This window comes from Lathamus discolor, chromosome 6 (assembly GCF_037157495.1).
Source record: "Lathamus discolor isolate bLatDis1 chromosome 6, bLatDis1.hap1, whole genome shotgun sequence".
In the NCBI taxonomy this organism is placed as follows: Eukaryota; Metazoa; Chordata; class Aves; order Psittaciformes; family Psittacidae; genus Lathamus; species Lathamus discolor.
In genome coordinates, this window is record NC_088889.1 from 63,190,185 (window position 1) to 63,218,052 (window position 27,868).

Genomic DNA, 27,868 nt, shown 5'->3' on the forward strand with positions numbered 1-27,868 from the left:
CTGCGATTTCATCATAGTTAAAACCAAGATATCAATCACAAATCCAGGGCCAGACTACTGGTCAAATTCACGCCTAGTGTTGACTTACTTGTTTGTAATTGATTGATTTATTTAGTAACTTCTTTGTTGCTTAGTTTGCAACCTTATTACTGATACTAACAGAAAAATGTCAGCCAATGTTGAAGTGTGATTGAGTATTTTGTGTGTTGTGTATTTATAAGACTTGTCAAACAGAAAGCTACTTGGTATGTTACAGCTCCAACAGTACTACAAATGTTAAAATACCAGGATAGAATCACTAAGGGTCCTTGTGCATGCAGCTGCAGGTGTTACTGGTGGGCTCATTCTTCATAGGGCCAGCATTTGCTGCCTGTGCTTTAGGTGCTCTTTTTATTGCAGGTACACCAAACCTGTCTACAGGGATTTGCCAATGTCTCTTTATCCCCATATAGTCTCTTCTTCCACAGAGGGCATTGCTCCTGTCCTTAACAGGTGATGCCTAGTTTTGGTCTTGTCCTGGCTCTTCCCTCATGTTGAAGTGCCAAAATACATTTTTTTTCCTTGTATTAAGAGGCTTTCAGCTAAATCTGTAGACTTGATTTTGCAGCAAAGTTCTTGGTGTGCTTCAGGGCACAAAAGAATCCTGCAAGAATGGTCGGATGCACATGCTGGATTTAGCATCTTGAGCTGTTGTTGATTGAAGAAAGTAAAGGCACAGCATGCAGTTAACACCATGAGAGTTAACAAGAGATTACAGCTGGGTTGTTGGAAGTGTACAAAAAGGCTTTTATTCCAGTTCATAATTGTACTTTATTTTGGAACTCTCGTGGTATCATAAATAGTTTGATAACATACACAAATGTTTTAGTGGTTAGCTTTCAGTGGCTAACCATTTTGTCAACAAAAGCTCTAGAAGTGCTTAACAGTTAGCTTTTGTGCTGAATTTATCTTCACAGTTGTTTGAAAACAGTGTTTCAGAGACTTGAGGACATAATTCTTTTTCTTTTTTGCAAACTAATGTTTCAAAGATAAAACATTCAAGAAACTTGAACTTGTCTGGTCAGACAAAGTTTGGAGAAGTTCAGGCCACAGCTAAGCTGGGTCTGATATACTAACAAATTCTAAGAGGAGCACAAAATTACGAGTCTGCAGGATCTTTCTCTGTTGAACACTGATAAACAGTAAGCATCCGCTTACAGATGGTGGATGCAGCACTTCTGGGCAGGTTCTGTATGTGTGCTCTTGGGCTGTGGCATCTTCTGTGAGCAGCAGTGGGTAAGTAGATCAGATATTATGCAGTAATGAGTTTTGGTTAGCCCGATTACAAATCAGTGGCCGTGTTTTTTACTGTTGTTGTAATTGTGATTCTGGCCAAAGCAGAAAGTTGCAGTTGTTTGACCAATTAGATTTTACATTTAATTTGGCACATGGCCTCTTCAAACATCAAGATAGACACTGAGAAATGTGTAATTAGGGAAAAAAGTGCTGCCTTTCAAAGAACACAGTTGATCTTGGAGGCTCATAGCAAATAGTCTCTTTCTTTGCATTTCTTTACATATGCTACTCTGTGCATTTATTTGAGGAAAAGCTTGAGTGTATGTACAAACAAATGAAGCAAAATCTTCATAATTTATTCTGTTGATCTAAAGGTGATCTATGAAACCATAGCACTTCTCCTGGGGTGGTAAGAGATGACTGAGCTGGTAGAAAGCTTACTGCAGCAATGAGATGGAAGTCCTTGTTTCCTTCACTTTTCAAATCTTCCCTTTTGTGTGGTTCCACAGCTTCCAAGGTGCCACCACTGGTGCTTGTGTTGATTCCTCCCACTTAGGAGGAAAGGGTCTATGCTTTTGCTTGATGATTTATGAAGGGATCCAGTAAAGACCAGAACTGGTATATATATATATGTGGGAGAAATGTGCAATGACATGTTGGAAAAAGAAAACTGCTTTTGAACAACCTCATAGTTGTAACGGAAAGTATTTTAGTTTACCTTTTACTAGATATTTTCCTTTGTATCTTATCCATGCTGGGTATTTAACATTAAATACTGGATGTATTCAATACTTGGTAGTTGCTGGTCTTTAGAGAAATTAAATTGAAGCTGCTGAACAACTTGGAACCATTGCAGCTGTTTTTATTTTCTAAACAAAGTAGGCACTGCATCAGAAATTAAAACCTGTTATAAGGCCTTTTCAAAACTTGTATTTAAGTATACTAGTTTCCAGACTGAAATATTTTTCCCAGTCCTTTGAAGTCTGGCTGCTACTTTTAAAGTGTGAGCTTCTAGAGGCTTCCAGAACGCAGGCAGCAAGATGGCTGCATCTCATGGCCCCTTTTGTTTTGCACAGGGGCTGTGCAAAAAAAGCAGAGGGAAATGATAAGCTAAAGGCCTTGCTGTCCGTGAAGAGACAAAGCAAGCTGTGCAAGAAAAGGGGTTTTCAGAGAGAGGGAGGGGACCAAGTGTTTGGGAACCATGTCCAGGGGGGAGAGAAAGGAAAACAAACAAATGCCCCAGACAGCAAATAGGCAAGTCTCTGCAATAGCAGATTATGAATAGACACAGAAGAAGGTATCAGAGAAGGGAAAAAAAATCAATAGCAAATTATATGTAGAACAATGCGAAAAGGAGGGGGGGAAAAAACCCCACCCACAAACCACCCCTCCCCCCAAACCAGAAGAAAATGAAAAGCTACTTGTAAAGCAAAAGTAATTAATGTACTTACGTATTTTCAGCACAAAATTTACTGCATCAAAAATAGCCAAAATACATTTGATACCTCCTATTCTGTTATTTTCCATGTATGCAATTAGTGTAGTTGCCATTGTAAAGTTACGTGAAAGATAATGCATTTTATGGTAAAATAGAGGAATGGTGTCAACCTGTGGAAAATTTGGGGAGATTGCTCCCACAAAAATGAACAGCAAACTGAACTGTAGTTCAAACACTAATGGAACTACTATTTCTTCCCTTGTTGGTACATCATAGGACCTGCAGCTCCCAGCTGGAGCTTGTCTTTTGCTGATATATCAGTATTTTGCTAAATTAGGACAGTTTTGCAGTAATTATTTTTGACATTTCAAAGAGAGTGGGCTGGCTTTTTATTCAGTGGACACAGAGATTAAAAATTAAATGGGAAATTTTATTAATTTGAGCTGTGGTAATTTTTTTTTTGTTTTTATTTTTTAAAAAAAGTAAGTAGTGTCATAATGATGTAAATTTATCCAACTTCCACCTAATTTTCAGAATTGTTGAAATCCAGTTGATACAAACTATTTTTTTTTTTGTGTGTATCTGGGAAATGTATAGCTCAAGTCATAATATTATAAACAGATGACATTTTACAGAGAACTAGGATCCTTTTTTTCCCCCAAGACTTATAATGAGAATGAAGTATCTATACCCCATCAGCTGTATTCCAAGTCTCAGTTCAGTTGACTGATGGAAAAGCTTCACTTGATGTTCAAATACAGGAGGAGGTTCTGGTATTCTTTGAGGAGTTTTAACCAACTGGCTCAGCTCCTCTCGTGTACTTGGAAGAAAAAGCACAAATATGACTATTGTCTCCCTCTGGGCAAAGCAAGAGTGGCTTAATTTAGTGTTAAGTCACTGTACTGCAGCATTCATTCTACCTAGCTGCCCTCGTGTATCCCTCCTGCCTCTCTGCAGAAGTTCAGTTGGCTTGTCTTCCTTATATCGAGTCTGAATCTCCCCTCTTTCAGTTCAAGACCAATACCTCTTCTCCTATTGTGACAGGCCCTGTTAAAAAGTCTGTCCCCACCTTTCTTACAAGCCTTCTTTAAGAAGAAGGCATGCTGTTACCAACTTCATTAAAAAAAAAAAAATAATAAAAGGGCTATCAGCCTTTTTTATCACAAGCTAAATAGGCATATTCTCTTTTGCTATGATTAACCTGTGTAAATGTTTATTTGGAAATTGTTTAACAAAATAGCAAAATAACATATTGCTACCCCTCACCCAACAAAATGACAGCGGTTAATGTCAAAGTTACAATTAAAATGTAACCAGTGACCAGTGCATTCAAAAGGCTCTGTCCCATGAGTAGGAGGAAATATAAGATGAAGTAACAATTAACTGTTCAAACTGCTCACACAGGTCCGAAATGACTGGAAACAGTCTGAGGTTACCACCTGAATAGAATGGGGTATTTGGAAAGATGTGCTTAAGATTTCTGAGAGGAAAATACATCCCAGTTCTTGACTGTGAAAAATGACAAATGATAAATTTGTATGTGATAGGAATTAATTGAAAGGCATTTACAGTATATTGAGGTGTTTGAAAGAGGTTTTTTAAACCTGGGGTTTCTTTCCTGTTCTCTACCCCACATGGAACAAATGGGGATAGCAGCAATAACGATTTTGTTGGCAGATGAGACTGGATAGAAGCCTGCGGTTTTTTGTTGGTTTTGTTGTTTTGGGTTTTTTTTTAAGCTTTAAATGAACCTGTACTGTTGTTGACCTAATTAATCAAACAGTGTTGCTTATAACCTACAGGTAATTAATGCTACTTCAAATCAGATTTAGCAACAGCTCTGTAGTAAATAATTTGGCAAAGCTTTACACTTTTTAGTACCCAAAGTGATCAGTTATTTTGGTTTTGGTTCCAATCCCAGTTCAGCCGAAGCCAATAAAGAGCTTGCCATAGGCTTTGTTAGGACCAGAATCAAATGCATGTTCATGAACTGTGGTGAGGAGTGCACTTCCATTTAGCACTTCAGTTTTGCTGTTCTAACAAATTCACAAAAATCCCAATGAAAATCCCCCCAAAATACGAGAAATACATAATGGCTATAATACTGTTCATTGGAGGATTTGATAAATAGTAAGCTTTCTTATTTCACTGAATTAAAAACAGGTTAAGTGATTCCTTTTTTCAGGTGACGGAGCCAGAGACCACTTTTATGCCCTTTGGTCATTTGCTGTAACTAATAATGTGTCCTAAGCTATGAAAAGCTGCATGCTATAATCTTGTTATGATGCTGCAAAGGCCAAGTTTGGGGAAATTATTCAAGACAGTGGCTAACAGCTTTAAGTGTGACATGTCTAAATCTGTTCCAAGAGAAATGGAGTCTAAGGACTATGTAATTTTTCCCAGTGTTTTATTTAGACACTTCTGTTTTCAGCTGTCATAGTATATCTCTGTTAATTCCCTTAAGATCCACTGCCTTTCCTACTGGCCCTTGAAAGAAGGCCCAGAAGTCAAAACACTGATGATTTACACCTGTACACAAATTAGATTAAAATTCCTGCTGCTTTGCTCCTCAAAATCTATGTCTTCCTCCTCCCACATAAGGACACTTCTATTTGCTGTTTTTTGTATTCTCATAGCAACTGCATTTTCAAAGGAAACTGCATGTAAAATTTGGAAATGTGGCAACAATTCTGAATTCACACATCACCACAGTCTTCCTATTGTTGATTTTTCCTATGCCAGCCCTGATGGATCAGAAGTTCTGAAAAGAGACAAGACACAAGGCAAAAGTGTCCTGGGCCAGGAGTCAATGTATGGAATTAAAACAAATTCAACCCAAACAGCTGCCATTCAATCCCTTTACAAGGAGAGGTAAGTTTATGTTATGGTCAGCTAAATTTTAAACTTTGCTTCTGATTTGTAATAAGCAGAATGTGTCCTGAAATGTCAGTCATTGCATATTTTAGGTATCTAAAGTACTGATTCCTTGAATAAATTTGAAGTGTTACACCCTACAGAAGGTGCAGTTTACTGCCCAAAGCACTACAGCATCCATGTTCAACACTTAAACCATCTTAAGGTTTTCTGTTACGAAGGGCACTGCACAGAGTCATTTGCAAATGATTTGTAGACACAGACCAAATATCAAATGATTAAATAGGTCTCTGTACAGTTTCTGTAGTTCATTTAAAACATGGCTTTGCCAGATCTACTTACGAGTACTATATCGCTAGTAACATTAAAGAATCTCTGAACTTTTACAAGCCCTATGAAATCTTTTTCCTTGAAAGTGCTCCTGTCAGTCCCAGGAAAAATCTATAGGAAAGCATGCTCTATAGCTCAAGATGCACTTTAACAAATTTGAAATTCTTAGCTAAATTTTTGCAAGCTTTTAATTCCATATTGTAACTCTGTATTTTGGTTATTAACAGTGATCTCCCAAAACTCACTTATTTTGGTCTTACAGAATAGTAACCTCCAAGAACTTCAGAATGCTTTTTACAAGTAGGGCAAAAGTGAATTGAAGCTATCCCAAAAAGGGGATTCCCCAGTCTCTCAACAAGAAAGAAGCTGCAAAGAGGATTGTAACTTGTTGAAAGCCTAGTCTGATTCTGAAGCTTTGGGAATAAGAACAAAGTCCAATGTCCACAGGTATCAGCTGGGTTGTACGTATTTTTCAAAGGGCAAGACCTCCTGGTGTAGCACTTTTGATGCACCCTGTTTATATTCCAAGATTTAGAGCATTTTCTTCTTTGTGAAAGTGTTTGGAGATTAAAAATCTTATCTCATTCCATAGCACTGTAGGTTCTAGCAGGTTAAAACCCCACAAAACTCAGTGAAATGTTACATATAAGTATTCAACTTTTATATTATAAAGTGCACTTTGGGCACCAAATTAAAATACCATTTATTGCCATTAGCATTGGTCAAATGGGTTCATCTATATGGGTGGAATTTGTTGCGTCTTAAAACCTTCATTGCCTGTGTCCAGCTATGTAGCTACTCTAATACAAGAGAACACCAACCAGTGTCTTCCTGCAGCTATGGGAAGCCTTTTCTGCTATGGTGCCATTTGACTAGGAGGTAAAGGGACTGCAGGGTTGGGATGACTAGCTCAGCAAGATCTACACAGTGCTGGGGTCGGCATTTTAGTAAGATCTAAAATTAAGGGTGGCTACAACTGGAGATGCAGAAGTTATGTTGATACAATTAACAAGTAACTCCGTGAAATTCTTGGCTATTGCTCTGTGTAAACTGCTTACTTATCTAATAGATGTTTCATTCTACATAAAGGTATCATTCTGTCATCCCAGCAGGGCAATGCATACTTATGCAAAGTGCTTCTTTGGGGTTTGGCCTTTTCAGCAAGCTAAATGTCTTTTTCAACATTTAAATTTTTAAACTGCAGAAGAAACATCCTCTGTGAAACCAAAGTACTTTTTAATAAGAGACAAGTCTCTGGCTATTTGCTTAACATCCCCTGACCCACAGCACTTTGCTTTCTCTCTTTGACCCGGTATTTAGAGCTGAACATCAAAACCATTTGATAGAAGTGTACTTTGTCTGAATGGATAGTATGCTGTTCAATTAATTACTCATTTTAATTCAACATTAATCACAATACCACAACAAACAGTGTGTTAACCAGCAGTGTCTGAAACAACCCAGTGTAATCCAGAAACAATAATATACGTTTGAAAAATCAACTCATGAAATAATTTTCATATTGAAATCTATTAGTAGAACGAATAGAAAATTCATACAGCAATTAAGTGAACATATCGAAGTAGACTTATTAGGGCAGTTTAAAGTATTAATAGTCACAAAAAATGGTGTCAATAAAACCAATTAAAATACTGTTCCTTCCAAATAAGAAAAAAAAAGAGAAAGATGAAAGTATTAATGAACCATCAGTAGTGTGATGGGATGGTTCAAAGTGCATATGCAAGAGGGTGGCAATGCAAGACCTCCTCTTTATGCATTCCCTCCTCTTGGCACAATAATCTTGTGCAAAGAATAGTCCTGCAGCCTTTGCAACAGATCACCTCTCTTCCCAATTGGGACCTTCATGTGCTCCTAGTTGTGCTAAAGATTTCTGTAAACTGTCTTGCAATATGCAAGGTAGCGCACACTTTCTAGAAAAGTATGTTATGAGCCAGTAATGCCCCCTCACCCCAAACGACGCTGGTGACTAAGGACCAGGAAGTGACATAGACTTCTTAAACACCCGTGCCCAGTTTGGGGGCCCTGGATAAGGGGGTGGTGGTATGTTGTGATGTTGTCCATCTGAAGTAACTGCTTGCTCGTAAGTTGGTAGTGATGAATCATCCATTCCAAGAGAAAGTGGATTTAAAGAAAATTCTTCATGCCTTCTGAAGATGCTAGATGAATTCCGTCTTCTACTTCTTACGTAATCCAAGTACCTAAACAAAGTTAACAGCAGTATAAGTGGCAACTTCTCTTTTAGAGAGAAGAGAGAATATACAGTCATAGTTGTAATAAAAAAAACAAACCAAAAAACCAACCCCAGACAACAAAAAGCCACCCCAGAAGAACTCCACCACACAACAACCATTTGCCTTCAATGATCACAAAGACTCTCTCCAAACCTCAAAGCTCAATAATGTGAAATTTATAGGGAAGAGGAAGCTAGTATCCTTTTCTATTCCTTTCAAGTTTAGGATAAAGGAACAAGCAGGGCTAGAGAAGTGCTGAAGAAGCACTTCCTCCAACCTACTTCATCTCACACCTGAGGTAGACCACATGCCATGAAGACCACACAACCTCCTTTAAAAAGCAAACAGAACACATTAAACTTTCCACTGCAGGCCCCAGCCTATGAAAATGATTCCATCTTTTTAGTACGAATACTTTGGAACCAAGAACACACACCAAAAAAAAAAAATCCCCAAAGGTACACCAGCCATGCAAGTGTTGGTTTATGGTTTTGCGCTGTTAACTTCAGCGTAACTACTGCTAGTGCTCACCTAACTTTGCTGCCAGGAAAGCAAGAACTACAACTCTCACTGAATTCTCTGAGAACACACTCTGACCAACTCCCAGTAATGAGTTTTAAATTCCACTCTTAACGCAATAGTTTGTTTCATTGTTTTGTTTTGTTTTGTTTTTTAATCAGCAGAATTTCTTACCCTGGTGGTTGCCTTGATTTGCATCTACTTTTGCAGCAGTAGAAGATAAGCAGTACAGTTGTAACTAACAGTACTCCAGCAGCAACAAGACTGATGAGAAGTCCTGTAACATTTATCTTTTGTAGTGTCTCATCACCTGAAGATAAAACATTGGTTATTTTCATGTGTTCTTTCTCTAGTATACAGTGTAAAATACTAATTTTGCTGTGTAAAATACTAATTTTGCTGTGCTATAGGACATTTGCTGTGTTCCTTTCCACAAATGCCTAGCTTGCTGTGAGAAGCCACTCTATCTGTGCAATACCACCCAGGAGTATCATTCACACGCAGCTTAAAGCAAAAGTGAGTAGATGCTTCCTTTTCTGCACGTAGAACTGTTGAGAGTTTGTATTCTAATGCCTTCCAAATACTATTTCTTGTACCTGTGACCTTGATCAGGCTACAGCTCTCTCCTCAAGTCATATTAACCATTTTTTTTATACAACATCTGGCATAAGACTACTCTGAACCTAAATCACTCTTAGATTACTGTTACAGAAATAGGGAGGAAAGGGGAAGAAACAAAAACCACAGAAAGCAGACACAGAATTACTGCAGACTTTACCAATTGTGTAATAAAACAAATGGACAAGAAAATTATACTACTTTTACCTACAGACTAACAATGGATCCCACTGTAAGACACTTTAATGAGTTCTACTGTATCAGATAATGCAATAAACTTGTACAGCTCACAGTGAATTTCAGTAAAAAGATCAATTCTGATATTGGTAACTGAATGCACGTTGTATTTTTAAGAATGTACTATTACAACAAATACAAAATACTGCCAATACAAGCAAAGAATAAAAAGATGACTTACCTAGTTTTATTTTAGGGCCTTTATTTGAATAGTTTTTCCAAAAATCCATCTATAAAACCAAAATGACAAGATTTATGGGATACATAATCGGCAGGCTTATTGACAATGTCATTTAATATGGTACTGTGGGCAAAATTTAACAGTGGCATAAACAGAAGCGACTCCTGCTGAAGGATTCAGACTTGCTTTTCCCACCATATTTTTCACATACATTCAAGTTTGTGTATAAAATACAGCTTCACAAACAGAAAATGCCAGCTGGTGAAAGAGAAAAGTGCATTTAACTGTCCAGTGTTACCTCTTATTTCTGCCTGATTGCAGTAGAAGTCAGCATATATTCTGACACTATAAAAATGCTGAGAATTAATCTTTTTAAATTAATCTTTTTAAATCCCTACAGAAAAGTATTACTGAGGCAAAGTCAAGTTTTTAAGAATCAGACATTTGCATGAACAGTATCTGAATTCATACCAGCTAAGAAAAATAATGGAATTCACTTAAGAGAAGAACCTTTATGTTGCATGACTGTTACACATTACATGTGTTTAGCTGTAACCTCCACTTCTGCTACCCAGCAAAAGACTCCATCGAGATCCTAAGTTAATGCTTCCCCCTTTTTCTTAAGAAAATGCTATCAGTGGTAATGGAATGTTTCCACCTTCAGGGAGGAGTGTGTTTCTCTTTCTGCAGGTTAGTGCAGAGCACACCCAGCATCACAAAGATTCTTGCTGCCTGCAGCAAGAACAGTTTTCAGACAGTCATCACATTCCACTATTGGGCTGAAAAGTTTCTTTTGATTTTTTTTTTTTTTATACCAGGTTTATTCCAAGCTGTATATAGGTAGTGTTTTGGAAGAGAATGCTTTAGGAGTACTCTGCAATAGCTGAACTGCAGATTTGCTCCATACTCATCTTCTTCTAAAACACTTATTTGGCATGACACAGCCAATTAATAGCTAGAGCATGGGGAACACATTCAAATTGGATGCTGAGAAGTTACTAAAAGGATTAATGAGCTTCTAAAAACACATACAGGTATACCCACAAGGGCTACTTCTACTTCTCAAGTTTCATATATATTTGTTTTGCAAAATTAAAGTCCTTATCTAAAGTCTTTTAAGACAACAGTACGTAATGAAGTGTATTCACTGTGTATCTAGAGCAATGACCCTATTTAATTGGGGCTTCTACTTTTACAGTAAAATAAGCAATCATTTCCAGTGCTGTTTTCAGCAGGGGTACAGTATTTAGATACAGTAATTATTTAGTTGGTAACCTCTTTCAGTATATTAAATTCAGTATGAACAGCTACCGTTTTATCAGGGTCTTCAAAAATTTCTCTGGCTTCTTCATAATTGCACAGCTCTTCAAGGCATTCTCTTTCCAGATTATCTGGGGTGAATGCTTCAAAATCAAATCTGTTATACAGAAGACGGCGTCCAATGAACAAATTTGCCTCCTTTTCTGATGTGAACACTAATAAAAAGAAAATCAAGTTGATTTAAAAGAAGTTAGGAAAGCTGAATTTTTTGGGTTAAAGGAATGGTTAATATCCTAAAGGACGACATTAACACCACATCTTCCCATAACACCTTTCAACTTCATACAGGGAAAATAAACATCAAGGTCTCTCTCCTTTGCTGCTAACTTTTCTAACCCAGGAAAACTTGATTCTCAGGCCAGCTGTTGTTCAAGTTTTAGTGTTACTTCTTCAGGAGTGTGGGCATCATTTTTTTACTGGAGGTCTTAACAAATAGCCACATGAAGCAGAAATTCAGTCAGATCCAAACCCAGCAAGATACTGACCTACTGGAGGAATGAGGCGAAAGGCAGAAAAAGAATTAAAAAATCTGTTCCTTCTAAAGAATCCTCAGTATATGTTTTATCAATATTCTGGTATCTGTGAGTTCCAAATTTTATTTACAGAATTTGGATTTTAAGTTATAGCAGCAGAGTTCTATTCATTCTACCTTTGTTCTCTTTTCACAATTGAGGCAGCAAATTTAGGTAAAGGTTGCCATAATGCCAAGTTTAAATTAGTCCATGATAGGAATTTTCTGACAACAGCCACTTCTGAAGAGATTTAATTCTTCTTTTATGCATTTTTACAGGCTCCATGAGGCCTCATGGAGTAAGTTGTGATGTGAGATTCCAGGAGAGTTAGTGAAATTATAGAAGGCTTTGGAATACAAGAATGCATCTTCTCACCAGGCATCTTCCACAGTCAAGTTTTATCCTGCTCTTGCTACAGGTTCTTAATATATATATATATGACAGAACTAGTTTTCTGGCTTGGCTTTCAGTGAAAGCCTAATGTGTATTCCAAGAAATTCAGTCTATTTGGTTAAGCAAAACAAGTAGAAGATTATTTTTGCAAATGTAAAGTAGAAAAAACACTGTTACATACCAAGCCAGACAGATAAAAAAAGGAGATGAGATTCAGTATGAAGTTATTCAGCTAGAAATTAGCTCTGTGTTCTTGTTAGCTTGTTTGGCTAGATTGTGACATCACTTAGGAATTTTTAACCTAATAGTTACTGTTAGATCTTGCAGGGGTATCTCAAAATGGTTTGCTTTCTGAAAATGAAGAAAAATGCAGTGTAATGTGCATATTGATTGCTTATGTCCTGAAAACCACAGTATATTGAAGGAATATTACAGTATATATCATTTACATACTATTGCAGTATATATTGAAGGAGCCACATGTGTGCACATACTGTTGTGTAAGAAGGGAAAACTCTTATTCCAAGGAAAATCTAAGCTTCAAATATTTATGCTATATCTAAGACTAACCAGAGAGAAGGAGCTAATTAAAAAACAAAACTAAACCCACCAAACAAACCCACATGTGGAAATAGGAAAGAATTACAGGGGGGAAATATTACCAGCATTTTTAGCTCATTGCAATTGCAAGAGCTACTTCAGCCTTCTGGAACAGAGATCTTCAGTTTTGCTCAGTTGCATTTCATTCCTTCCCATGCAAGCAGTATTAGCTATACTTCCTAATTAACTTACATAATCAATGCATTTTAATTACTGGGTAATGCATAAGCAAGCCACCTGGAGCCTAGGACCCCTAATCCCCAGTGATACGTGCTCCTTTTCTCTTTCAAAGAGTCTTTATCCATTTATCTGAATTTCTTGCACTTTGTAGGCCGCAGTCAAAGTACACCTATCTCCATCTCCAAATTGCCTGCAATTAAGATAGTAATTAAGAATTACTTCTGATTAAGAAAGTATCTGGAGAATGAAAGATGGGTTTGAATTCTCTCCTACACGTGAGGGAATTGAATGCAGTTCTGCAGTCCTTGGTTCAACAAAACGGGAAATGCAGTTTTAGGATGCCTAGCTTTTAATCAGAAATGCACCCAATGTGCTAAAAAAGGCAGCTCTGCTGGAAAAGACATTCAGGAAATGCTTCAGGGGTAACCTGTCGATGCAGGTACCCCACGCTCTGGGTAACCGTTCTACTTGCTAAATTATTGGGTGAAGAGTTGGGACCTTCTCTTTCCAGCTCTGTCCTTGAAAAAGGAGTGGTCTGGGCCTGGCAGGCTCTCTGCCATCAGCTCACAGGCATGATGCTCTATGCCAAAGAGAAATATGTATTTTCATGAATAACCTGCCTCAAGCATTTTTGTGCTAGCCATGTTTTCTGCTCAACATGCTGCCCTGAAGGGGCCTCCTGCTCAATGAGATGCTTTTTTAAAGTCTGTCTTAACGTTTCAGCACTTTGTCCACTTGGGGGACTGGACAGCAAAGTTACAAATCTCTTTTTGAAGCCCTAATGCTTAAATATTAAGTTTCACACAGCGTAGGACCATTGTGCTTGAGTCCTGGGGAATTTGATTTTACCTCAGTTCCTCTCCACTTCCTCCAAAGTAAAGAGCTGCAATAGCAGCACCCTGTTTCTCTTTCAAGGTGTTTAAGGGGATCTGGTACTGAGAAAAATACCAATCTCTAAAACCAAGCAAATAAACCCTTTCAAATAATGTTTCAACTTTTTGGAATTGTCACGTTACTTAGAGTATTCTGGTTTTATCAATTATAATAACCCTACAGACCTAGAGAAAGCACAGTTGTCCCAGTTGGCACTTACTGCTGGATCTGATTCATACCTAATATTGACACCCATGTCAATTATCACTCATTTCAGCAAAAGTTATTAAAATATTCTAAAATAAAGCATAAAACAGCTTATTTTTTTTAATCAAGTTAAAAAAAAATTCAAACCCACAAATAAAACCCAAACCAACAAAACCAAAACTATTTACACACATTAAAAAAATTCTCGGCAGAAACTAAAGTAGATGTAGTTTTGTTTTGGAAAACAATCACATTAAAAGTAAGTTACCGTCTTTATGCTCAGGTTGCTTCAAGCTATTTAACGTCCCTGTGCAGTGAGGAAACGCAAACATCATCCCGTGTACTTGACACAGCAAAACCAAAGACACAAGCATGGCGTGGTTATCTGTTAGACAGGAACGAACGTGAGTTAAACTGACAACGCCATATTCCGAAGTGTCTGTGATGAACCATGAATGAATCCTATACATTAAGTCATCTAACACAAGCACCTACATGCAGTTGAGGCTCATGGCTTCCTATTGGAAGGACACGGATCCAAACTGGTCCGGCACGTCTGGGTTCAACCAAGTTCTGGTTGTGTAACACCCGCAGATTTAAGCGGGGCCGCGCACCCACAGCAGCGAGGCGGTCTCTCCCGCTCCCTATGGAGAGCAGAGCAGCAGCCTGGGGGGTGACAGTTCCACAGGGAAAGATCACACTGCGTGCTCCAGGTACACTCTGAACTTGGGATCGCGGCACTCCTGCCGCCAGAGCACCACAGCAGCTTACAAAAGCTACCTGGCCTCAACGGGCGCACACAAACCATTTTCGGCAGGTGAAAGCCGCGACCAACCTCCTCACACCGAGTACTCCCCCGCCTAAATAGCTACAGAAAATAAGAGTGAAATAAGGCCGCAATTCTTCCGTTCGCCCGACCCAGGGGTAAAGCGCAGACGCGAGCCAGCCGAAGGCACCTACGGCTACCCCAGAGCCCCTAGGACCGCTCCCGCGGTCAGATCCCACCATCGGACCCGACTCGAGCTGGGCAGACTCCAGGAGAGCGGGAAGCTTCGACCCAGAAGCGCCTTCCCTTCTCGTTCCGTCCCGCTAGGGGCCAAGGTGCGTCCCTTGGAGCAGCAGGGAGAAGGGCTCCTATCCCCCTACCTGTCACGGTGAGGCTCCAGCGGCGGACTCAGACCACCTTTCGGGGTGGTCGCTGCTGCCCCGGCGGTAGCTGCACTTCCCGGACGGGACGAAACGAAACGAGGCGAGGCGAGGCGAGGCGAGGCGAGGCGTAGTCACTCAGGTCTGCATGGGCCAGCCCCGCCCCGGGTGCGCGCCTCGGCGGGCGGGAACGCCCCTCGCGCCTGAGGGGAAAGGGGTCGTTCAGGAGCGACAGGGGTAGCGGGGGTGGTGCTGCCGCTCTCTCTGAGACACAAGCTTGGCTGTCGCCTCAGCTCGCGCCCGGGGTCCCTCGGAGAACAAGGTATCCAACCTTTCGTCTTCTGTGAACGTCTTTTACTGTTAAAAGCGACTCCCTCCCCTCCTCCGGGTTGATTATGATGCTGAAGATGTGGTTTGGCTTTTTGGTTCCCAAAAGTGAAGCCCTTGGTCTAATGGCTGGGTGTCTGCCGAGTAGAAGCTATGGGGAGGGTGTGCCTCCCTAGCAGGGGTGAGCTACCTTTGAGCTACCTGCTTAACCACAGTTAATTACTTATCTGACAGTGGTTTACAGTGGTTTTCTCCACCAGAGTTTTCTAGCCAGGGAGCTAGCCATGCGGAAAAGGACCAGCATAAGACTTGCATGTGTGGAAGTAACTTTGGTGAGTTTGTTGGTTGGGTGTTTAAAAGTGAAGACAAACCTTACCCACGTGTGGTGTTAGTGAAGGCAAGAAGCAGTACTTGAAAAGCCTTCTAAGAGGTAAGGCTAAGAATACATTTAACACAGTGTGCTGGTAACAAATATATGAAGAGTTTTGGGATGGGTTGGGTCATCAACCGCACACCAAAAAAAAAAAAATCAAAACACGTGAGTGGAATGGTTTTGCTGCCGCAGAGTGTTTTGTGTCTGTGCTAGGAGGTCTCCTGTCCTGACTCAGGATTGTATTCTTCATTTAAGTGCTGAAGTGACTTCTATATACAGAAGCAGGAAAGGGTAGAATGAGGGTATTGGGTAATGCTGGTGAAAGTGGTCAAATACTCTGTGGAGGAAAACCAGGAAGTTCTAGTATGTGAAACAAGGAGAACTGTTTGGAGGCACGATGGCTGTAGTTATTTACTTTAGAGCACCAATGTGTTGCAGTTGAGAGGAGCTTGATGAATGGGTAACTTACCAGCTGGGGTGGCTCTAATGCTTTTTAGCTGGTGGAGATCTCAACAGACGATTGTAATGTGATTGTAGTATGTGCTTATGACAGAGTGGGGGACTAAGATAACAATATTGTATAAGAGTAGTACAGGTTGTTTATTACCTAGATAACATTAAGGAGACAATACTAGTTGCTACATGTTGGAAAAAGAAGAAACTGCTGTTCCTTTGTAAAGGACTTTACAGCTTCTTCCTGTGCACCTCTACTCAGCCCTCATCCCGAGTTCCTACCTGACTGTCTCTATGAGGGTGGTGCTAACCACAGAAATAGCTACAGTGCCAGCACGTGAATGCTCAAGAACTCTATGCTGCATTTAAGTGCAAGTAAAACACCTGCATGCGTATATAGAAATTTTTTATGTGTCGTAACAACTTTGTATGAGGAGCCTCTATTGTACAAGCAAGGGAATTTCCATTGTGTTATACCACCATTGCATATAATTTTTGAGAGAAAATAAAGTATTTTAGAATTGCCTACTTATGCCACTTGGGAAGTGGGTGTGGATCCCACTATGCTCAGGTCACAGCTCTGCCTGCATTGGAGGAGAAGGCTCCTACTGTGTGGGCTGTGAGACAGATGAATCCCATCTGAATTCTTTGCTGACCTCCCCCCCTGCTCTGAAGGTGGAGGAAAAACAGTAGAACTGCAGTGGAAAAGGCCCACAGATTTTTTACTTTCTCCTATGCCCCTCTCTGAACTCAGCCTGTGATCTTGAGGGTTGACAGTGAAATTCTCACTGAGGGTTACTATACTGGCACACAGACATGTGGAAACTCATATGTGTTTGTATGTTAGCCTCAACAGAAAAATGAGTGAGAAGCTGGTAATGGCAAACATTGTAACAAGACTGTGTGAGTCCTGGTTCCCTTTTGTATTAATGAGCTGAACCTTTGTTGTGTTATGCCATCACTATATGCCCTTATTAAGACAGAATAACAAAGGAAGAGTCAGCAAGGTTTATCCCCCCTCCACAGATGTGGATTGATTCCATTATTCCCAGGGTAGGAGCCCCCCCTGTTTCTGAACTATACCTAAATTTTTGCCATCCCAAGACTCAAGTTTCCTGTTTAAGGCAGCATTACAACAGCAGGTGTAAAGAAAAGAGTGTATGCAGCTTAAGCTAATTGTGATATAATGCAATACTGCTGTTTTAGGGTTATGTTATAGATAATGATCGCAAGTGTGCTTAAACTCTGGTTTGTTATACAGATAACAGAAAGAAAAATATAAGAAAAAAAGGTGTAGCAAGTGCTTAGGATAAATAGAGTATCTCCCGTGTATGTGCAGTTTTCAGCATGGCAGAATGATGAGTAGCTTTTTGCATGTTACTTTCCTACTTGTAAATTAATTTTTCTGGCAAAAGAACCTTATTGTGAAATTATCAAGGTATGTGGTGAATAAGCTCAGGAAGATGAAACCATGAGCAAAGATGTTTTCCTCAACTTTTCAGATAAATACCTGTGAACAGTACAGCAGATAATGTAATTAGAGATATTCTGAGAGATTAAAAATCTCTCGCTGTTAACATTGGGTGAATATATATTCACATTTCTGAATAAATGTCTGTCGGCTATACTGGCTAGTGTGCTTATTTACATGAATTTTAAATTTTTTCTTGTAACAGTGGTGTTTGGTAAAAATATTGCAGGAGACATTAAAAACAATGCTGTTGAATTGAACCACAACGATGTATCTCCTCACAAGAGCAGGGTGATACCAGTGTAGGATGTCTATACACCAATTATTTGTTTCTGCATATATTGATTACTTTGCTGTGAATTAACAGTGATGTATTCATTTTAGTATGGTAAAGGATAATGTGCTTTACTGATTTCTGATTAGGACTTTGGGTCAGGAATGCGTTTAATTCCTGGTTAGCAGTGTCCTGTTCAAATTGCGATATTGAGGATTTTCTTTTGATTGTTTGATACAGAGCTGTGAAAAGTAAAGCCTTGTATCTCACGCCGATATGCAAATATATCCTACCATAATTTGAGTATTAAATTCCGTGTAGCTATTGTTCAGTTTCCCATGTAGTATTTATCAATTAGTATGATAAACTGTGGAGAGAACTTTTAACTATTTGAATAATGGAAGTGACATAAATATCTAATTAAGAATGACCCCTCTCTTCACAGACTTTCAAACCTTGTTCATCTGGTTTGTTCTTTGCAGTGCTTTAATTGAGGTCCTGAATCATGTGTTATAGATTTGTCCTTTATGCAAAACTGTTTTATGTTCTCGTGTTTGTTAACTTAATTTCTGTCCAGTTAGCTTGTTTTAGGAGTAATGCTTTTTTACTAAAGATAATCTAACATGATTTACACTTTAATTATTAGCTTTGTACACTTAACATCAAAGGGTTACTGCAATAAGCACTTCAACCAAACAAGTGAACCATATTAGAATCTTGGATAAACCTGTTACCCTGTTCCACATATTATATGCTGTCTGAAGGGCTTAGTTTAGACCAGGGCATCATGGAAAAGACAGTTATGCTTTGGGTACCCCTAGTGTTCCTTATGCCTTCCTGCAGAAATGCCTGGGTTTACAGCTATTTTGGTTGGTCTAATAAAAGAGAGAATTTTTACTGCTCAGAAATAATGGGAAATGCTTATAATAGCACATAAATAGCAACAGCAATTATACAATTAATAAAGGTTGATCTTGTCAGAGTACTGATCTTTATGGGCAAGTTAATCAAGAAAAAAATGCTTATAGAGGGTCAGTAAAAGCCTTACAGGGCTCAATTTTACCTATAGTTCCTCTGTGTTCAGTGTTTGAGCAGGAATGGAAATGTTATCTGTGGTGATGAGGAAGCAAACAATCACCCAGTCAGATTAAAGTAATGGGCCTGGTGCTCCCAGCTGGTGAGTGCTGTCAGCTACCACTGAAGACACGGAGAATGCTGCTTATCTAACAGGATTAAAATTCGGCATTGTCGGTTGCTCATAATATTTTTAGATGCAGCAAGTGGAATAAGGCCAAACCTTTTTCATTGTTGCCAAGACTAGTATGTTGTTAGACTTGTACGTACATGTCCTGATATGAGAATTCCAGGAAATGGTCTGTAGAAAATTCTGCATAAATTGGCTCATTTAAAACAACGTGCTCGCAAATATATGTGAGGTAAAAATCCTGTCAAAACCTTCTTGCAGTGTGATGAAAATCTGCTTCTGGCTTTTGTTGATGCTGTTTTGTCTTGTTTTGGTGAGCTACTTCTGGTTAGCAAAATCATCCTGTTTGGCTTTGGTATTTAAGCTCACTAGGCAAGAATAAGCTCCCTCTAGTCTCTGTCCTTGGAGATATTCAAAAGCATCTGGATGTGGTCCTGGGCAGTCGGCTTTAGGTGGCCCTGCTTGGGGGGCCTCCAACCTCAACCATCATAGAATCATAGAATAGTTAGGTTTGGAAAGGACCTTAAGATCATCTGGTTCAAACCCCCTCACCATGGGCAGGGACACCTCACACTAAACCATCCCACCCAAGGCTTCGCCCAACCTGGCCTTGAACACTGCCAGGGACGGAGCATTCACAATCTCCCTGGGCAACCCATTCCTGTGCCTCACCACCCTAACAGGAAAGAAATTCCTCCTTATAGCCAATCTAAACTTCCCCTGTTTTAAGTTTTAACCCATTACCCCTTGTCCCGTCACTATAGTCCCTGATGAAGAGTCCCTCCCCAGCATCCCTATAGGCCCCCTTCAGATACTGTGGTTCCATGATGCTGACTGCTTCTAGTAGAGAAGAGCCCACGTGTTTCAACGTCATCTCAACTTCCTATGATTTGGGATTAATATTTAGCTCTTTACCTATTTCTGTTGCATTATCTTTTTTTGTCTCAGTAACACGTTTCTCTATGCAGTTGGTATCTTGGATTTAAATTATTTAGTTTTCTTGCTCACACTAGAGGGAGCTCTCTGGCGGCCTTTCAAATTACTCCTGCAGCTCTATTTTCATTTGTAATCCTGAACGTTCCCGCTGAGAATCTGCTATCAAAGTATACAAGACAAAGCCGTATAAAATGTCTTGAAAAAGTTTCATTTTCTAACAAATCTGAGCTTTTGAATTATTTGTAAATGAAGTAACATCACACCAGACTGTCAGCTTTGTCTGTGTTTTAATTTCGATCAGCTGCAGGAGTAGTGCATGCCTCTGAAGTGCATAAATACTATAGATGTTGATATTTCTGTTATGCTTGGCATTTATTTTAGTAACTGGAGACATATTTATGCACTTTGCTATAGTACTGTCAGTTTTTATTTGGTATATATTAGGTTGATCAGCAAGGAACTTGTTTGTGATTGTGTGGGAGGGTTGCTTACAGACTTCAGGTGAGAAAGTTTTTTGGTTTTTTTTTTGTTTTGTTTGTTTGTTTTGTTTGTTTTTTGTTTGTTTTTGTGTTTTTTGTTTGTTTGGGTTTTTTATTATTATTTTCTCTTTAGCCATGTAAATTTAAAATTCAACTTGTTTCCACTGGTGAGTAGAAGCCGGCTTTGGGTGAGGTGCTTATTGTAGATGCTTTTACTGAATGGTTGCTAGGGCTGATAACAGATCAAATTTTTACTGGTTTTCATTTTAGACAGTGGTTTTAACCTGCTTTTCCCCCTTGCATATTATAACTTGCTGTTCTTTTTATGTTGATTACAGTTTCTAGAAAATGGTCTAGGACATTACAGGCAGATAAAGAGCAAAGTGAATTTTATTGAATTTGAGGAAGAAATTGAAGTTTTCAGGTCTGTAGTCAAAATGAGAGAATGCCACACGTGTGAGGTAAAGCCAGCACAGGTCTGCTGAGGATGCAGTTATTCTTTGCTGTGGTCTAAAATCTGATTCTAAAAGTATTTATAGATGCAGAAAATGTTAACATCAGTGATGACAAATGGCCTAAATAGTCTCCCTGCCTAAGAAAATGCACAGTCTAGGTGAGCAGTCTCTCTACAAAGAGAGGTCTAGGGAGGAGTACTGGTACAAATTCTTTTGTTTCTTGCTTAGTGGACCCCAAAAAACCACTTTGTTTCCAACAGAATAGTTTTAATAACTGTATCTCAAATGTATGTGCAATTCTTGACATTTACAACGAAGGCCAAACTCCATAATACTTGGTGAGCTTTCTTTCTCAGGGATATAATCTGCATTATCGTAGGCAGGTAAGCAAGCAATTATTTGGCTTCTGCTTTAGCTCAGGAAAAAGAATGCAGATGAACCATTTGGCTATGGAGAAACTGTTGGATCTACAATATCTTTTACTCTTTAAGGGCTTGAAGTGGCTCAAGAAGACCAGGTAGCAGTCTACATGGCCACTGTGGCATGTGTAGCTGTGCTGCTGTTACCGAAGGGGAAGCTCATGTGAGTAAGAAGGAAATAGATGAGTTTGGATCAGGAGTCTGGGCATTGGTCTTGCATTCTAAATGTTCATAGCATTCTTACAATGCCATTCTCACCTGACTTAGGGGTGTGCAGGCTAACAATGTGTACAGAGGAAAGGATGACAAACATAGTCTTATGTTGCCCCATTCATGCAGAGCTTTTGCTGTAGAGTGGAAAAGGTCACCCAGTCTTGACTCAGGGTGGTTTGAGGATGATGTCTACGAAGTCCTGTCATGTTTTTTTTTGTCTGGAGATTATATAGCTGGATATGGAAAGTGTTCTGGAGCTTCCTTGTTTCTTGAGCGTGGGAGCATTTTTTTTTTATATTAAAAAAAAAGAAAAAAAAAGTCCTGGGGTAGAGGAATCGCATGGTGGTTTTGTTGAAACTGTGACCAAAGGAGTTGGTGTGACATGGAGGATTGCAGGGCCCACAACAACCTCCTCCATGAAAGCATGAGGCAGTTAAAACAGCAATATTGGTAAAAGCCTGTTGACTTGAATTTTTTATAAATGCTACAGCACTGGAAGGGGCTCTGTCTTGTACTGGTTCAGTTACTGGGTGGATCATAGTTCCTCTTCCCTAAGGAAGAGGAATTTTGGTGACTTTTTTTTGATCATTTCACTACTGACTTATTTCCTCAGGTAGTTGAGATCTTGTCTGCTGCTTAAAGGAAGTCTGGATTGTTTTAAGCTCCCTTAACAGGGGAGATGAAGTTTGTTTTTACTGCTCTATGCGTTCATGTTGTTTCTCTGGGCAAAGAATGCATCTTATTCTGCCTTTGCAAATCATGGTTAACCTTAACAAAGGTGCTGTGTGGACTCAGATTTGTTTTTTTAAATGAGCTACTAATCAAGTGATAGATTGTCTAAACACGTGGAGAACTTGTTTTGCTTCTTCCTCTCAGTTGTATTGTGCAACTTTATTGTTGGTAGTTTTGAAAGAAAAGAACTATTCCAGTGGGAAGGATTAAAGAAGTAGGATGAATCATGATGTGCGAATGCTTTTGATGTAGTCTTACGTTAGTTCAATATGATTTTTTCACATTTAATTTCTGTACTCTTTGTGTCTGTAATTAAGATGTTATTTGTTAGACCAAACAAACAAGAGCTTCCTATTAACATCCTAGTAGAGATTAGCTCTAATTCTCCCCACCATTGTTTAATTATTTACCTGTATGCCATGTATTCTTCTTTTCCTCTTACAATGAGAATAATCTCATTATAGACTTCACCAGAACCCTATTAACATAAATTAAGGTGAAATCTATAAAAAGGGGGTGACTTGAGGAACTTCTGCAAAGATGAATCACCTGTGCCTGTTTTAGGGCTGCTTCTGTCTTTATGTAACTTGGAATAAATTTGCTTGGATTTTTGAACCTAGAAAATGAGTTCAAAAAAGTTATGAGATTTTATATATATTTATTATTTTCAGGTTGAAAAGAATTTGTAAACTCTTAAGTGATCATTTAGATCAATTGCCTTAAAGGTCATTGTTTTTCAAGGATTAGAAAAATAGCTTGGCCCTCTGCATCCATGGATTTTAATTATGGTGGATTTGGTAATCAAGAGTGTCAAAGAGTTACAGATCTTATCAACGGATTGGTGGATTTCAGCTCTAAGTACCAGCACAGACGTGAAGACACCTAGACACCTCAAGGTACTTTGCCTCATTTCTTCAGACTACTATGATGCTTTTAAAAACTACAGTTTCTGTTTGCAACAGTCAAAAACCCCTTATTTTTTGGTGCACATTCCTATGTGTATGAAGGCAGAGACAGTGAGGTACACGTTACAGGATGCAAGAACATAGGTACAAAAATAATACAGTCAGTAGGAAGAAATGAATGATATGATCCATTTTTTCCATATTTTTATGACATCAGTAAATGAAACAAAAAAACAAAACCAAAAACAAACCATGTGCTACCAAACTTCTTTGAAAATGTCTGTTTAATTTAGAGAATTCTTTCAACCAAAAAGTATGTGTGCATATTTATCACTTTAATAAAGATATATTCAATTAATTTTGAAAACCAGTGTAGAAAATTAATTTCCCTCCCACAGTCTTAATGAAGAAATAAAGAAACTAATTTTCCCATTGCTGTTAGAGGGGTAATCCACTCCTTCACATATTAAGAAATTAATGTAACGCATCCAGTCAGCCAAAGAGTCTCTGATTCTTCCCCTCCCCTCAGTCTCTTACACCAGCTTATTTTGTAGAATATAATTATGAAAAACAAAATTGGACAAGACTTAAGTCTCTTCTGTCTTTTAGATGTCTGTATGTGCTAATTTTGTGTTTGGGTTTTGTGGGTGGTAGGGGCTTTTTAGAAAACCAAAACTAGCAGGTACTACCAAATTAAATGGATTAGTTTGATTCTTGCTTTATTTTTCAAGGATAACTATTTATTCTCTTCATTAAGTGAGTATTTTATTTTTGTTTCCATACCATGTGTAGAGTGAGTATTTTATTTTTGTTTCCATACCATGTGTAGCATAATGTCTCAGCACTTACGTTTAGGGTGGTGAGACACTGGAATCGGTTGCCCAGGGAGGTTGTGAGTGCTCCATCCCTGGCAGTGTTCTAGGCCAGGTTGGGTGTAGCCTTGTGTGGGATGGTTTAGTGTGAGGTGTCCCTGTCCATGGCCGGGGGGTTGGAATTAGATGATCTTGAGGTCCTTTCCAACCCTAACTATTCTATGATTCTATGATTTATCATCTATAAGAACCATTGATTCCAGCGGGAGAGCTCTATGGGAAAAGCAGTGTGTGTCTTTCAGGACTGTATTCCTGGTTTCTTTCTGTTATTGTTTTGATGTTTGTATGCAGCTGTATTAATTTAAAAAATGAATGTCAGGGCTTTGTTCTTTAAATGTCTCAGTTAGATCTTGTTTGCAGTATTAAGTTCTTTTTTAAAAGTGTTTCAATATTTTCTTCTGTAGACACATTTCTTGTAAATGCATCTTTCTTAGTTGAAAAGTATCATAAATGACTGATGCTGAATTAAAAAGCTGTGGCCTAACTGTAATAATAACTTGGAAGAACATACCAAAAACACTTGGGGACAAATGTTCTGATGTGGTTCTAAGAGCTTGACACAAAAAAAGGTGAAAGGCTGAAGAACATTCCACTTGCTGTGCTCTATCTGGAATGGAATATTCATTCCAGATACATTGGTGTGATAATTTTAAAGATTTCTACAAAAATGATTATGAATGGCAACCATCAAATAAAGTTTTGCAAGCGCAAGCCAAATAGCAGTTCCTATTTTCCTTTTTGGACATCTTCACTGTATCTGGATTATTTGTAGAACATGTTAAAGCAAGCTATAGTCCAGATTATTTTATGCTGCTTCCATCATGGGAAATATGAATCTTCAGTCTCAGCATTAAATGCAATCTCAGTATGTTTTGTAGCTATGGGAAACTTCTAGCAGAGAATAACTTAAAGAATGTGAAAATATTATTTAATATATAAAGTTTGGAAGTGTATGTGATTATTAGCCATTTTAAATCTTTGAACGATTGATGTTTCCTTTCAGATTGAATTTGTCAGATTAGCAAGGATACCATTTTATCACAACAGCAGTTGAGACTGCGAGTTGATTATAATCCCTGAGTCATTGTAGCCATATAAGTGAAGTTTGGAATTAAAGTTTGGACCAACTAGATTCTGTGCAACATTGGCATTACCATTGCAGCATCAGGCAGAAGTTTGCTCATTAAAGTGTTGTTGGAGTGTGCCTGTTTACTTAAAAATACACAGATAATCCACAATATGCTTTTTTGTCACAGAGCACAAATACCCAAATTATTTCATAACATTTTACTATTTACTTGTACTATCTTCTTGCAAATGCTCTTGGATACCAGCCATATAAATAGAAATAAAAAATACCAGTTATATTTTCTGTAAGAATTTGTGGTTCTGTGCTCTACTTTTAAAACAAAGTGAAAACATGAAATTAATGCCTTTACTTCAGTGTACGATGCTCAAAGTACCCAGGAGGCATAAGGATAAGTTTGTGCAGAAGGAATTTAAACAAACCCACAAAACCAAAACAAACAGAAAACCTCACAACCACAAACTGATGTAACTGCAAATATTGTTTTCTAGGTATATGACTTGATTCCAAAATTGCTAAATGTCACATTACTATTTTATGAAATATCTCGAGTTAACAGTAATACTGTCAGTTTAAAGTATAAATTAGTAGATGCTATTGCTACATTTAACCCAGCTTCAGCTGGGAGAGGAAAGGTGCTTACTGAAATGTAGCATTTGATTGGCATGTTTTATTATAATGTACATACTGTATTTAAAAAATATGCAACTGATCTAAAGCAGTTACATATAATATAAGTTGGATGAAGATTTGAGATGACATCCAAAGGTATTAGTTACATAAGGCTTCATTAGAAGTATTTTAAAAATAAGTTGTCATTTTCTTCCAAAAGGGATTTTTTAAGTATAGGTTTATATGATTAACACAATTAGAATTTCGAGTGAAAACCATTAGAGCAATCATAAAGGTTTGCTTAGGGTGTTGGTCTACTTAGACTACCAAATGCGTTTCAAACACTGGAGTGAGTCACAGACATGATTTCCAACAGCTGCTGTAGCCAATGCATGCTGAACTGGTGTTCATTTGTAGCACTGTCTATAAACTGCAGTATGAAGGTCAGCCCTCCTCTAGATTCATATTTTAGCTTCCAGCCATGGCCTTCACAGGAATAAATCTCATGTTACTGATGACTATCCAAGTTATGTCCCTGTCTAGTAGATCTGGAGTACACATTTCAAAACTGCAAAATAATGCTTTCTGAATTGTACTTTGGAAAATATTACATTTTCAGGTATCATTATTTCAAATATTTTAGCTTTTGGCAAGTAAATCTTAGGATTTGGGGGAGGGAGGGGAAGCAACTCATTCCATAGTGACTAAGGTATCTCTCCATAAAATGTGATTTGTTACGTATATTTGATGTTATGTAGTATTTGCTATGCACTTTACTGGAAGACACTTGCAGTATACAATTTATGGAAACAATGCTTTCATGGAAGTTCATGCTGTTGTTGGAGACACCTAATCCAGGTGGAGTGCAATCAATCTTGAGTCAAAACCAAAGATGACTTTTGTACATTTATATTCTAATTTTAGAGTGCAGAGGAACATAAGTGGCAAGGGTTCCTATATTACATTCAAATTTGTGTTTTGTTTCTGCTTAAGGTAGGATGTGAATTTCTGCAAGTCACTTTAGATTGTTCTATTCCTCTTGTCCAGGAAATTAAATAGTTACTGGAAGCGATTTATTTCTCATGTTCGTTATCCCATTTCTTTCTGCCTCTGTCAAATTTCATTAGCAAAAGTAATGGATCCTAATAGCCAGTTATTAGATGACTTCAGCTTGCGTTCCATGTTAAATGTAAATCCTTGATAAATAAGTCCTGCATAACTTTGTGTTATAGTGCTCATTTTCACAATGTATTTGTATCGTGCTTTGCCTGAGTTGTATGACTTTTATATACCCTTTCTTCCTCATATATCTAGGTCATCTTCCATGCAAGTATTCAGCATTGATTTATTAAGGATCTGAAGATAATCATAAAAATGAATGTTAGGTTTTGCAGAGAAATACTTAGTTGTTAAAGTCATAAACTGACACTATGGTTACACTACAAAATAGCAGCATACAGTCTTAAAGCTGTTCTTAGTGAAACGGTTTAAAATGTTGTGGTGGTTCTTTATATCATGTTATTTAAAAAATTGCTGGATGCAGTATTTTCAGTTTTAATTCTCTTAACATATTCTATGAAAACTGCAAAGCATAGCTTGACAAACAATTTTGTATTCTCTGCTCTTTAAATAATCAAATTGTATTTAATATGCTGTGCTTGTGTTATCTGACTTCCCTCTGCTCCACTAGCGTGAGCCTTGTATCTGTTAGCCGAGGGGTTTTGTAGTAGTATGTTTGTGAAGATCCATTTGTGGCACATAGAAAGCCTAGCACTTTGACTCAGGAGCATGATGGTGCCTGGAAAGGTTAGTGAGGGCTAACTTGATCATGCGGTAGGAAGAGGATTCACTGTTACATGGGCATAGGAAGCACGTACAAGGATTGGTGTTGCTGGAGGTTTCCAGCATTACTGGAATTGGAACGTATTCCTGAGAATATTCCTTTGGGATTCTGTGCCTATAAAGCTGCCTAGACAAGAAAACTGAGTTTTGATGAGAAATTATTTGGACTGAGGAAGGTTATAGTTCTGTGCATCATCATTCTGCTTATCATTTTAACATCAAATGCATTCTTTTTCAGGTATCCCATTTATCCTATCTA

General features: G+C 38.4%; 2 protein-coding genes across 2 annotated transcripts in view; one reads left to right on the forward strand and one right to left on the reverse strand.

Annotated features, from left to right (window-relative positions):
• Nucleotides 1-27,868, forward strand: part of CCDC73 (coiled-coil domain containing 73) — a 95,925-nt gene that overhangs the window by 4,341 nt on the left and 63,716 nt on the right. Inside the window, exons 4-6 of the mRNA XM_065683239.1 lie at nucleotides 5,456-5,584; nucleotides 6,180-6,364; nucleotides 8,850-9,204. The gene's annotated coding sequence lies outside the window, so the exon portion shown is untranslated. The remainder of the gene's footprint in view (nucleotides 1-5,455; nucleotides 5,585-6,179; nucleotides 6,365-8,849; nucleotides 9,205-27,868) is intronic.
• PRRG4 (proline rich and Gla domain 4) lies at nucleotides 7,296-15,065 on the reverse strand. Its single transcript, XM_065683238.1, has 6 exons — nucleotides 14,956-15,065; nucleotides 14,078-14,194; nucleotides 11,036-11,199; nucleotides 9,725-9,773; nucleotides 8,863-8,998; nucleotides 7,296-8,136 (listed from the first exon to the last, which is right to left on the reverse strand). Exons 2-6 carry the CDS (start codon nucleotides 14,181-14,183, stop codon nucleotides 7,905-7,907), a joined length of 687 nt encoding a protein of 228 aa, XP_065539310.1. The 5' UTR covers nucleotides 14,184-14,194; nucleotides 14,956-15,065; the 3' UTR covers nucleotides 7,296-7,904.